General features: G+C 56.4%; 2 protein-coding genes across 7 annotated transcripts in view; one reads left to right on the forward strand and one right to left on the reverse strand.

Moving 5' to 3' along the window:
* The window catches only part of cacna1ab (calcium channel, voltage-dependent, P/Q type, alpha 1A subunit, b), a 130,487-nt gene extending 119,995 nt beyond the window's left edge, over nucleotides 1-10,492 (forward strand). For 5 of the 6 annotated variants that reach the window (XM_069195653.1, XM_069195657.1, XM_069195656.1 and 2 more), the window contains 2 exons: nucleotides 174-427; nucleotides 2,461-10,492. In XM_069195653.1, coding sequence (XP_069051754.1) covers nucleotides 174-427; nucleotides 2,461-3,084 — 878 coding nt within the window. In that variant the 3' untranslated portion in view covers nucleotides 3,085-10,492. The remainder of the gene's footprint in view (nucleotides 1-173; nucleotides 428-2,460) is intronic. The other variant, XM_069195658.1, reaches the window with a different exon arrangement.
* A 1,068-nt stretch (nucleotides 10,493-11,560) lies between these two features.
* Nucleotides 11,561-13,143, reverse strand: ier2b (immediate early response 2b). Its single transcript, XM_069195667.1, has one exon. The coding sequence runs from the start codon at nucleotides 12,934-12,936 to the stop codon at nucleotides 12,403-12,405; it is 534 nt and encodes a 177-aa protein (XP_069051768.1). The 5' UTR covers nucleotides 12,937-13,143; the 3' UTR covers nucleotides 11,561-12,402.
* Between the last annotated feature and the right edge of the window lie 6 nt (nucleotides 13,144-13,149).

The following is a 13,149-nucleotide window of genomic DNA, read 5'->3' on the forward strand; positions in this document are numbered from 1 at the left end:
TATTTTAGGGAAAACATGCATGAGGGAGGAGCAGGATGCTACCGGATCTGGAAAGGTCGGGCTCCAGGGGTGGGATTGGGGAGCGGAGGTGTGGAAAGTTAGGGAGCTGGAATTGGGTCGGGGAGGGTGCGTGCGGGGTGCCGAGCCAGCCGTGACCCGTTCTGACCCGGCAGGGCTCGGCACGGACCTCAGCACCACGACGCAGTCCGGCGACCTGCCGCCCAAGGAGAAGGAGCGGGAGCGCGAGCGCGAGCGGGAGCGCGGCCGGCCCAAGGACCGCCGGCACCACCACCACCACCACCACCACCACGGCTCGCTGGAGGAGGAGCGCTGCGGCCCCGAGCGGCCCGAGCACGGCCACAGGACACGGGACCGGCGCTGGTCGCGCTCGCCCAGCGAGGGCCGGGACTGCCGGCCACACAGACAGGTGGGCCCTTCCCTCCAGGCACACCGGGCACGGGGACGTGGGGACACTGGGACACTGGCCCACGGTCACGGGGACACTGGCACACTGGTCACAAGGACATGGGGACACTAGCACTGGCACACCGGTCACAGGGACACTGGCACACTGGCTCACTAGTTCTGTTACACAGGCCCACGGTACCCTGGCACACCAGCACACTGGCACACTGGTATACCAGGTTTAGGACATTATTACACATGCACATGGGACATTGGCACACTGGTACACTGGCACACAAGGCACAGCAGTACACTGGCACTGGCATACTCACACACTGGTACCCTTTATGGGGGCTTCAGGTGGATCAAACAGTGCCAGGGGGTGTTTGGAGATCTGACTTAGGGTATTAGTGGATTTCACTGAGCAGCAGGCAGCACCACTGATTTTGGGTAGATGCAATGCTGTCAGTGAGAGCTGTGTCCCTCCTGCAGGGGGCGCTCACTCTGCTGTGAGCCTGCAGTGCTGTCAGTGAGAGCTGTGCCCCTCCTGCAGGGGGCGCTCACTCTGCTGTGAGCTTGCAGTGCTGTCAGTGAGAGCTGTGCCCCTCCTGCAGGGGGCGCTCACTCTGCTGTGAGCCTGCAGTGCTGTCAGTGAGAGCTGTGCCCCTCCTGCAGGGGGCGCTCACTCTGCTGTGAGAGCAGTGGGGTTCACAGTTCAGTTAGGGGGTGAGTTTTGGAGGAAGGGGCCAGTCCCTCTGCCTCCTACGCTGGTCCAGTAGGAGTGACCAGGCTGTCTGACAGGATAAGGACACTAGGGGGCGGTCTCAGACTGAGCTGGGCTAGGGCCTGTGCTTGCATGCCCATTATTGCAACTGCACTTTTGCTTAGTTGTATGATAGCTGCTTCTTCACTTTATCAGCGGTTTCTTATTTTGCCAGAAGAAAACATACATATAAACATGTGCAGGGCTGAAGTGTATATATATTTGTATAGTTGTATATACAGTGTGTGTGGTGGACTCCCAGCATGGCCAGGTGCAGATCCCAGTGTTCTGGGCCGCAAAGACACTGTCCGCCTGTGGCAGCGATCCACACAGTGATCCCGTGGCCCAGCTCAGGCTCCAGCTGCTCTGGACTCTCCCAGTGTTAAAGCCCTTCAGTATTAACTAGAGTCCTGACTCCAGTCTGTCAATGAGCAGTGAGGACAGACAGACTGGAGACTGAAGACAGACTGAGGACAGAGGAGAGACTGAGGACGCGGGGGGAGACTGAAGACAGACTGGACTGAGGAGAGACTGAAGACAGACTGAGGACAGAGGGGAGACTGAGGACAGACTGAGGACAGAGGAGAGACTGAAGACAGACTGAACTGAGGAGAGACTGAAGACAGACTGAGGACAGACTGAGGACAGAGGAGAGACTGAGAACAGACTGGACTGAGGAGAGACTGAGGACAGAGGTGAGACTGAGGACAGACTGGACTGAGGAGAGACTGAAGACAGACTGAGGACAGACTGGACTGAAGACAGACTGGACTGAGGAGAGACTGAAGACAGACTGAGGACAGAGGGGAGACTGAGGAGAGACTGAAGACAGACTGAGGACAGAGGAGAGACTGAAGACAGACTGAGGAAAGAGGGGAGACTGAAGACAGACTGAGGACAGAGGAGAGACTGAAGACAGACTGAGGACAGAGGGGACACTGAGGACAGACTGGACTGCAGGAGGCTCTCAGTGATGTGGGAGTGGAGCCGTCACTCAGCCACAGACTGGCAGTGTCTGGCTGGACAGAGCTGGGAGACAGCTGGAGTGTGTGTGTGTGTGTGTGTGCGCGTGTCCGTGTGTGCGCGCGCGCGTGTGTGTGTGTGCGCGTGCGTGTGAGCCAGCCCGCTGGACAGCGAGACTCATCAATCTCTCTTCACTTCTCTGTCTCTCCTGTCTGTGCCTGTCGCTGTGTTTGCTGTCTGTTCCTCCTGGGCTCTGCGTGCCGGCCGGCCTCCCTTCCTCGTTAATGGTGTTGTCCTTCTTTGATTTGCTCTGTTTGGTTTTCATGTAGGGCAGTAGTTCGGTGAGTGGGAGCCCCGTCCCTTCGACCTCGGGCACCAGCACCCCCCGTCGCGGCCGCAGGCAGCTCCCCCAGACCCCCGCCACCCCCCGCCCCCACGTCACCTACTCCCCCGTGGTCCGTAAGGCCGTGGGCACCCCCCCGTTGGGGCCCCCGCACCCCCACTCCGGCCGGGTCCCCACCCCGGCGTCCCGGCGCTTCTCCCCGCCGGGGCACGAGCCCCCCGAGCGCCCCGAGCGCCCCGAGCGCCCCGGCGGCTCGCCCCGCGGGCCCCGGCACGCGCGCTGGTCCGGCTCGCCGGACGGGCTGGAGGACGACGGCTGCTTCTACCACCAGGACTACGATTACGACCCCCCCTCCTACGAGCCGGGGACCCCGGGGGGCAACCCCCACCCCCGCTCGCCCAGGACTCACCGCCGCGGCCCCCCAGGCCGGCCGGCCTCCGCCTGCTCCCCCCCGCCGCGGCACTGCGCCCCCCGCCGGCTGCCCAACGGATACCGGTCCTCCTCGCCCTCGCCGCACCACGGGACGCCCCACAAGCCCCCGCCGCGGGGGGCCCCCCGGAAGGGTCTGCACGAACCCTGCAGCGAGACGGACGAGGACGACTGGTGCTAGCGGCCCGCCACGCCACAGACTCCCGGGGGGGACGTCCGCCGTCGCCCGCGCCGCCCGCTCCGGCGGACAGGAAGTGGACAGGAGGGGGGCGGGCCGACCAGGCATGTTTCTTTCTTCTGCTGCTCAGAGTGGGTTTGGGGGCGGGGGGGGGTCGCTGCACGGAACCAGACGAAGAGGAGAAGAGAGGGGGGCACTCCGCCCCCCAGGAGCCCAGCTGCGGCGGCCGGGACCAGAGTGGCCACGCTGGCCTATATCGATGAGTTTTATCATCTGCGTCCACCTGGGAGGACAAGGGCCACAGTGTGAGCGCGGGCACCGAGGATGACCCCCGCGCCGGCGGCCAGGGCGCCGTCTTCTTCAGGGCTCCCTCCTCCTCCTCCTCCTCCTCCTCCTCCAAACATTTGCTTGCTTTGTTATTCTGTTGCTACTGTTCAGGCTGCTTGGGACTTCCCAGAGTCGAATCCCAGTGGGTTCCTGCATGAGGACGGGACACAAGGTCCGGGCCGGCTGGGGGGCTGGGGGGGTGGGGGGGCGTCGACTGGCGGGTCTGCTGGAGTTCTCTCTCGCGGCTCCCCTCTCTCGCTGTGGGTCATGGGGGTGAAACAGGGCCTCGAGCTGCCACATCTCTGGCCTCTACAGCTGCTGGCAGGAAAGCCCTGAAAGTCAAACCCCCTCAGTAATAAACCTCTTCAATACTGAACCCCTCAGAATTAAACCTCTTCAATATTGAACCCCTCAGTAATCTCTTCAATATTGAGCCCCTCAGAAATAAACCTCTTCAGTGTTGAACCCCTCAGTAATCTCTTCAATATTGAACCCCTCAGTACTAAACCTCTTCAATATTGAACCCCTCAGAATTAAACCTCTTCAATATTGAACCCCTCAGAATTAAACCTTTTCAATATTGAACCCCTCAGTAATCTCTTCAATATTGAACCCCTCAGAAATAAACCTCTTCAGTGTTGAACCCCTCAGTAACAAATCTCTTCAATATTGAACCCCTCAGTAATAAATCTCTTCAATATTGAACCTCTCAGTAATAAACCTCTTCAGTATTAAACCCCTTAATACTGAGCCTCAGTTTTAAACCCTTCAATATTAGAACAGACTGAGGACAGACTGAGAACAGACTGAACTGAGGAGAGACTGAGGGGAGACTGGACAGAGGACAGACTGAGAACGGACTGAACTGAGGAGAGACTGAGGGGAGACTGGAGAGAGGACAGACTGAGAACGGACTGAACTGAGGAGAGACTGAGGGGAGACTGGAGAGAGGACAGACTGAGAACGGACTGAACTGAGGAGAGACTGAGGGGAGACTGGACAGAGAACGGACGAGACTGAGGGGAGACTGGACAGAGAACGGACTGAACTGAGGAGAGACTGAGGGGAGACTGGACAGAGAACGGACTGAACTGAGGAGAGACTGAGGGGAAACTGGACAGAGAACGGACTGAACTGAGGAGAGACTGAGGGGAGACTGGACAGAGAACGGACTGAACTGAGGAGAGACTGAGGGGAGACTGGACAGAGAACGGACTGAACTGAGGAGAGACTGAGGGGAGACTGGACAGAGAACGGACTGAACTGAGGAGAGACTGAGGGGAGACTGGAGAGAGGACAGACTGAGAACGGACTGAACTGAGGAGAGACTGAGGACAGACTGGACTGAGGGGAGACTGTGGACTGAGGGGCTCTGCAGACTGCAGCCTGCTTTGTGAGAGACAGTGAGTGACTGCTGTCCACAGCACCTAGAGCAGCCCAGCGCTCAGGCCCTGAGAGCAGAGCATGAGGGGCTGACTAACCCCAAAGCCAAACACCCAGACACAGCGCTGTGGGCCAGGGGGTGTGAATCGGACATCCAGAACAACCTGTGCTTCCAGTTTTTCATGGGCTTCCTGCAAAGAGAGAGGGGGTGGAGAGAGAGAATCCGTTAATGCCAGCAGGAATAACGATGAGAGCATGAACCTGTGTAGATACATTTCACGGTTTGTCTTGTTCTTCTTCGAGTTGTCTCTGTGTCTGTGTGTTGCCACTGAGGGGGATTCTGTCAAGAATGGTGTGCCGGTCCTGGGGGTCGGGTACGGTCGGGCCAGGTTCCGGCTGAATGAGCCCTGGCCTTGGGTTGTGACAGGGGCATTGTGGGACCGCTGTCTCCCTGGAGCTCCAGTGTGGCAAAGGCCAGAAACGCACACTGCCATCTGGCGCCACACTTCCCCATCCCTCCCGCTGGCCTGCCCCGGGGGGCGTGGCTGGCCTGTGCGCTGGGCTCACATTGCCGTTATCAGGGGGGTGCTGTGCCCCGCCAGCCAGCTGTTGCCCTCTCCTCTGTGTCGGACCACATCTGTTCACAGCTGGACTGCGCTGTGTGCAGCCTCCCGACCCTGCGGCAGTGTTCATGAAGCAAACACTGCGTCAGCCGGTTCTTCGAGACAGCGCCTTGTCAAACTGAGGGAAGTGCTGAGGAGGTCTGCGAACCTGATGGCTGGCTAAACTGTCATCTGGTTAACCTGCTGTCTGGTTAACCTGATCATCAGGTGGAACCCACTGTCTGCTTAACCACACATGGTTAATCTGGTTGTTTTGTCTGGTTAACCTGATTGCCTGGTCAATCTGTTGGCTGGTTAACCTGTTGTATGGTCAATCTGTTGGCTGGTTAAACTGTTGTCTGGTTAACCTGTTGTCTGGTTAATCTGCTTGTCTGGTTAATCTGTTGACTGGTTAACCTGTTGTCTGGTTAATCTGTTGTCTGGTCAGTCTGTTGGCTGGTTACCCTGTTGTCTGGTTAATCTGTTGTTTGGTCAATCTATTGGCTGGTTCAGTCCACAAGAAAGCAGGACAGCCCGAGAACTTCAGGACTGGTGGAGACACTCAGGGCTCTTGACTTCTTAAAACAAACACAAGATAAAAAACAGACAGGAGACAGAGAGAAAAGAGGGTATGAGAGTATATGTTATATCACCTCTAGTTCCTCACCTCCCTAACTCTGACTGACCCTCTCACACCCCTGACACCACCCACCACCCCCCACCCCAACGCTCACAGGGTGAATTGGTACTGTCCTGTTATGCATTTCACTTTCTGAGGAGGACTGGGAGAGCTTAACTTTTAGGGGCTAGGGGGGTGTCATCTTCCTGTCCATCTCCTGTGTGACAGGACACAGGTCAAAGTACAGGGGCAGGATGGGACACTGAGTCCCTGGGGAGCACAGCTGGAGAGATGGGATCTCCCACTAAGAGGAACGTCCTACAGACTGCTCAGTAGTCACCAGTGTATGGAATTGAGAGGGGACGTGTCAGCGACTGATGCCATTTTGGCTCAGAGAGAGGGATTCTGAAGTATTACAACAGAGGAGCAGCTGGAGCCAAAATGGCAGAAAGGGGATCCAGTTGCCAAATCTTCTGCCACTGAGCAGCGAACCTAATAAGATGATACAGAACGTGTACATTCATTACCAAGTATTTTTATAGTATTATTATTCTGAAATTCATTAGCATGAAAATGCAACACAAGCCTGTCTGATTTTCCAGAACTGCCAGCCTGTTTTCTGAAGTTCCTTTCTGCGCTGTAAGGGTGCTGCTCTCCCACTCTCTCTGGAATCACTGCAGCCCGGGGGTCAGGGGCTGGGAGCCAGTGGAACAGGCAGTGTGTGTGTGTGTGTGTGTGTGCGTGTGTGGAGAGAGAGCCTGTGTGTCAGCCTGTTGCTGTGCAGAGAAACTACCAGGACCCTTTCTGTCTGTCCCTCCTCTCTCTCTCCTCCATCTCTCTCTCTCCTCCATCTCTTCCTCCTCTCCCTCCTCCCTCTCTCTGTGTCTCTTTCTCCCTCCTCTCTGCTTTTTCTCTCTCTCATCACTCTCTCCGACTCCTCCCTCTGTCCCTCCACATCATTCCTTTCTCTCTCTCCCTCCTCTCTCTCTCACTCCCTTCACTCCTCTCTCCCTCCTCTTCCCTCTATCTCTCCTCCCTCTCTCCGTCTCTCGGTCTCAGTTACAGTGAAACAGCCAGTGGGTTGGGGTCCCCGGGGGAGGAGGGGGGGTGCTGGGTGTGGCTCTGTGAGGCAGGGGGCTGCGCTGAGCCACTTGCGGCCTCCACCGTCTCCTGCTCTGTAACATCCTGTCTGTCTCCTGTGCGTCCTGTATACGTCACCCATAAACCTCCAGAAACAAGCGCTGTGTCTGTGCTGTTCCATTCTGTCTGCTGCCTCGTCTCTGTGCTCCATCACGCCACACTATCACTCTGTCTCAGCCAGGGAAGCAGTGCATCCACAATCCCACTCTCCGCCCGTACCCGTTATCCCTCCAGTGACCACAGGAGGGCAGCTGCACTGAGGGCCAGTGAGTGGCCGACCTGCTCAAGAGTAGAGTTGCACGCAGCTGAAGGGCTCTTCACTCACTGGCTCTGGGCCTGATTCTCAAAAACCCTGCTGGGATGCGGCCCTTAGGTCCGTTCTGGGGACTGCTGGTCTCGAGAGAGTTCTGATCCGGTCCGCAGTCTCAGTGAGTGACCGCTGGAAGCGGAACTGACCCAGCCCAGGTACAGGTGTCCCACAAGGCAGAGAGCGGGCCTGAGCAATTAGCTACCTGCAGCTCCGATGGGTATCTGGGTGCTGCCCCCTAGTGGCCAGTGAGTGTAGCTACCTTTTCATGAGTCTCAGTCTGCTGTGAGGAATCACATGCAGTACAGAGTGAAGCGAATAATTCGCAATGTCATTAACAGCTTTTTTGCCCTCAGGGATGAGTGTTGAGGTTCCCCACTCCAGTTACATACTGTCTGTCTCTACTTCCCCTATCTGTCTCTGTCATACCTGTCTGTCTCTGCTACCCCTATCTGTCTCGGTTACACCTGTCTGCCTTTGTTACACCTGTCTGTCTCTGCCGTCTGTCTGTGTCTCTTTGCTTGTGTGTGAGCTCTGTCTGTCTGTCTCTACTTCCCCTATCTGTCTCTGTCACACCTATCTGTCTGTAACACCTGTCTGTTTCTGACACACCTGTCTCTCTCTACCTGTCTGTCACACCTGTCTGCCTCTGTCATACCTGTCTGTCTCTACCTGTCTGTCAAACCTGTCTGTCTCTGTCACACCTCTCTCTCTCCCTGTCTGTCTTTGACACACCTGTGTATCATGGACACTTCTAACTACCTTGCCAGTCAGTCTCCACCTAACTGTGCACCTCAAACACACCTGTCTATCTCTACCAGCACTGTGTGCCTCCTGCTCTATCATACCTGTATGCGCCCACCTCTCTATCGCAACTGCCACCTTCCTCTCTTTAGTGTGGAAGCACCACTCATCATCTGCCTAAAACCTGTCTACCTCTTCAGAAAACACTACCCTGAGCTGTGACGCTAACCCTGAAAGTGAAGCTGCATGCTAACTGCCACACAAGCCCTGCTGTTAGTCCTCACTCCGTCCCTAATTAATAACAGCCATCAGAGTTACTCTTTAAGAGGGTTAAAGGGCTGATCTGAGGCCCCTGCAGACAGCACTGTCACCCCAGAACAGAGCACATTGGCTATAGCACTGTCTCTCTCTCTCCAAGCGTGTGAAACTCTCACTCTCTCCAGAAGTCCCTCTCCTCCTGTACTGCCCAGTCTCACTCTCCCAGTGCCCCGTCTCACACGGACACTGGGGCACTCTGTGTGAACTCTATCATACTGACTCTATCACACTCACAGACTGACACTGTCATACTGAACTCTATCACAAGGACTGACACTAACACTGTGTAATACTGAACTCTATCACACTGACAGACTGACACTAACACTGTGTAATACTGAACTCTATCACACTGACAGACTAACACTGTATCACACTGACAGTAAAAGATTGATACTGTCACACTGAGCTCTATCAATCTTTTACAGTATGATTGACACAGTCATAATGCCACCTGAGGGGTGATAGGGCATTAGAGAATCAGACCATAATAAATGTCTGTCTGACATTAGAAGAATAAGGATAGGAATAAAATCACTATCTAAATACTAATCAAAAAATCCCCATCTGACAGCACTGTAGTTTTCTTATATCACACACTCAAACTCTGACCAGAACAAACAGCCTGGGCTCCTTCAGGTTCCAGGTTTGTACATGAGTCACTGGCCTTGTCAGGACCCCTCAGCTGTCTGTCAGGAGTTACCGGTTCAGTGAGGAGGGACACTGTCTCAGACACACAGAGGTCAGGGGTTACGAGCCGCCTCTCAGCTGCCACCTGTCTGAGGCCTGTCATGGATAAGGAAAGTCGCTGGAGCTCGGGATATCGTTGGGCACACGCGACACAATCTGGAACGACATTGTCATCCAGTGTCATCACCTCCTGTCTGACACAGGGGGAACGCCCAGGGGACCCGATTCCTCCACCTGCGTCCATCAGAGCCCACCAACCCCCCTCCCCGGAGTGCCTGCAGGTGCCATTAGAGGCACAGGCACCAGGGGGCGCTGTGTTGGGCCCCGGGTTAAGGCAGGACGTGAGCGAGTGCTGTGTTAAGCCCAGGAGTGGGGGATATAAGGGCGGCAACTGAGACAGGAGCAGCGGAGCATTGCACTCTGACCTCTGACCTCTGCACCAGCTCCCTCGACCCGTATCCTGTGCGTGGGGCTCGCAGGGTCCCCGAATTCGAGGGGCAAAGACTACTGTTTCTCCACACCCCGATTCTTGAGCCACACTAACTCCCGACCCCCAGACGCTCACAGGCAACGGAGTACAGAGACCCCCCACACCCTGAAGGCCTGAAGAAGGGGAGAGCAGCTCGGACCTCCAGGAACAGGGGAGTGAAAGAGGGAGAGTGTGTCCGCGCAGGTGTGTGCGTGAGCGCGCATGTGTGAGGGGCTGGTGATGTCACAGAGCTCGGGGTCACGAGGTCACGTCTGTCTGTTTCACTGCATTCCCAGACTGCATCACCATTCACACATCCACTGACGAAAAATTAATCAATTCATTAATTACAAATGTAGGAGCCGCTATGGAATTAAAAAAAAAAGAATTAAAACTAAATGACAAAAAGAAAAAAAAGTATTTACTTACAAAACTGCATGTGCAATGTGCATGCTACAATATGGGTTATAATGTCATCTTCAGGACAAGTATATATATATAGCGATAGATGTTTTTAAAGCAATGTGTTTCTTTTTCTCTTCTATTTTTAAAAACAAACAGAAAAACTGAAAAAAAAACTTTGGTAAATGAATTAATTAATGGAAAGTTTGTTTGTTTATATTCAGAGCTGTTACTGAACTGGGTGAGATGAGACAATGTCAAACGCTAAAAAACGATTTCAGAACAGACCCTCCACAGAGCTGTTCCCTACTCTGGCTATGAGACCTCTCTCTGCTCTTTCTACCAGTGCATTTTGTAATTCCAAACAGAATCTTCCTAATGAACCTGAATAAAATCAGAGAGAATGCACACTCCTGTCTGTCTGTGTCTCCCTTCTCTTCCTGTGCTGAACGGCAAGCTCACCTCAGCTCCCCTGCCCAGAGGGGCCCAGCTGTTAGCTGCCCGCCTGTCCCTCCTCCTCCCCCTGTTGAGGAGATACGCTTCCTGTCCCCACATTCCTCCCGCCCACCACGCCTCCTGCTTCCTGTCCCACATTCCTCCCGCCCACCACACTTCCTGTTTCCTGGACTCCCAGACACCAGCAGTGTGGGTGGCTAGCCCCACTCACACTGAACCACACTGTTACACAAAGACACACACTGGTACACACTTTCACAATAACTCACACTAGTACTACCTGACTCACTAGGCTGACTCACTGATTACACCGATTTACACTGCTACACCGGTTCACAATGACTCATAGCTACACTGTGGCACACACCAGTTCACAGTGACTTGTGCTGGCACACACTCATACACAATGACTCACATCTACACTGTGGCACACACCGGTTCACAGTGACTTGTGCTGGCACACACTCATACACAATGACTCACAGCTACACTGTGGCACACACCGGTTCACAGTGACTTGTGCTGGCACACACTCATACACAATGACTCACAGCTACACTGTGGCACACACCGGTTCACAGTGACTCCCACAGACACACTCATACACAATGACTTAGTTACAATGTGGTACAGTGACTGTTCTCTGCTCCCCCAGACTCCACACAAGGTGACAAGAGACCAGAGCAAACTCTGGAGGCTGCTGGGTGGAGACGAGTCATTTCCCTTGAGAGGGTGTCTCCTTCTGCATTATTTTTACTTACACTACATGCCCCCTGGGACACCGACCCACACAGGAACAGCTGGTACAGCATCCCACTGACACAGCTTCACGAACGCACAGTCCAGTGCAGTAAAGCCCAGTGAGATCAGGGTAAAAGCACAGTGCAGTACAGTAAAGCCCAGTGAGATCAGGGTAAAAGCACAGTCCAGGAGTTTAGCAAACCACTTCCTGATCTCGAACGTGTCAACATGTTTACCACAGGCACATGCTCTGCTCGCAGTGAAGACAGGACAAGAAGGCGTTGTTTTGATTCAGATATTTATTAATAACTTAAGGACATATGTACACACTGAGTTATGAGCCAATAACTCTGTACACACAGAAGCAGCTTGGATTTCACACAAGTTAAAATAATCAACCCCTCCCCTACACACACACACAACGCCTCAAGGCGTCTCTTGAGTCTTACAGCCCTATCACATCCCCCCCAGGATGAAGTCAGGTCACTTTCACGAGTGGAGAACCCCCACCCCACCCTCTACTCTTCAAGTGTCCCCACAGCTCCGGTGGGCGCGCTGATGCAGGACTGTATACAGACCAATACGGTACACGACCGCGACAGTGTACACGCATTACACGCGTGACTGAGGGGGTCCCCATACCCCCAGTGCTCACAGTCAAGCGCTTTGAGCGGTTACAGCGAGATCCATCTCCCGCGGTCCAGCTGTCAGTCGGACGGAACCGCCTCAAGCCGCGTGCGACTTCCCGAGTCACGCGACCGGCTTGGAATGCCGCTGCGGCGCGAGTCCCATGACTGATGACGCACTGCCCTCCCCGCGCGCTCATCGCCAGACTCGCTCCCTTCAAACAGTGTTCCAACAGTCCCTCTCGCTGGCAACTCTCCTCCGTGTCCGGAAGTTGTCCAGAGCCGATTTTCTGCGGGATCCCCTCCCCGCACACAGCTGCCGGAGAGAGCGCGGCAGGTTCGGACCCGCTGGGTCAGTCCCGGGCGGAATCAGCCCGCGAAGGGCCGACATTCGGTCCGTCAGCCCCCGTCCGCGGCCCCCTCGGAGCCTGCCGGTCGGCGCTTGTCGCCTCGCCGGCGTGTCGGTCAGTGTCCATGTCCGTGTCCTCCGTGGGCGCTCAGAAGGCCACGATGGCCCGGGACAGCGGCATGGCGCTCAGGGTCTCTCCGGCGCGGTGGCACCGGAGCGCAGCGAGCCGGCTGGGCGGCTGCTCTTCGCCGGCCGCCTCCATCCGCGCCCTCTTGCTGGGCAGGAACTCGGGCTCGGCGGCGGTCGTTCCCGGGCGCTTCCGCGTCAGCCGGCGCTGGCCGACGGGGCTGCAGTTCTCCTTGTCCGAAGGGCCGTCGCTGCCGTACGGAGCCCGGGGCTCCCCGCCCTGCGCCGCGCTGGTGTTCTCCAGCCTTGGCGCCAGCGGCCGGCCAGGGGGCGCCGGGGCCCCGGCGGGCGGGCTGCCCGTGTCCATGCGCTCCTGCCCCGGGACGGCCGCGGCGGCCTGCGCGCTGCAGGCGTGGTAGATCTCCCGGGCGGAGCGCACGACCAGGGACAGCAGCAGGCTGCGGTGCAGGCGGCAGCCGCCACGCTGACTGCGGGAGCTGTAGAGCTTGCCCAGGGACACGGCCACGATCCTCTTCGCGTCGCAGGTCATCTCCATTCTGCCTCTCTGGCGGGCGGGCGGGCGGGCGGGCGGCGGACGTGCCGTGTGGCTCAGGGAGTGCTGGGCTCGGGTGCGCGCTGTCAGCTCGCCTGTGGCCCAGCTGTTGTCACCTCTTACGAGTACGCTGGTAGGCTGAGCAGGGCGCTCTTATGTAGCCTCGCTGACGTCACAGGCGCTGTCTTCGCCAATCGACGCCTACAGGGCCCCTTG

The sequence above is a fragment of the Lepisosteus oculatus genome, chromosome 11 (genome assembly GCF_040954835.1).
Source record: "Lepisosteus oculatus isolate fLepOcu1 chromosome 11, fLepOcu1.hap2, whole genome shotgun sequence".
Lineage (NCBI taxonomy): Eukaryota > Metazoa > Chordata > Actinopteri > Semionotiformes > Lepisosteidae > Lepisosteus > Lepisosteus oculatus.

Excerpts from the sequence above, each read along its gene's own strand:
- ier2b (XM_069195667.1), bottom strand. The coding sequence starts at position 12,936 with ATGGAGATGACCTGCGACGCGAAGAGGATCGTGGCCGTGTCCCTGGGC.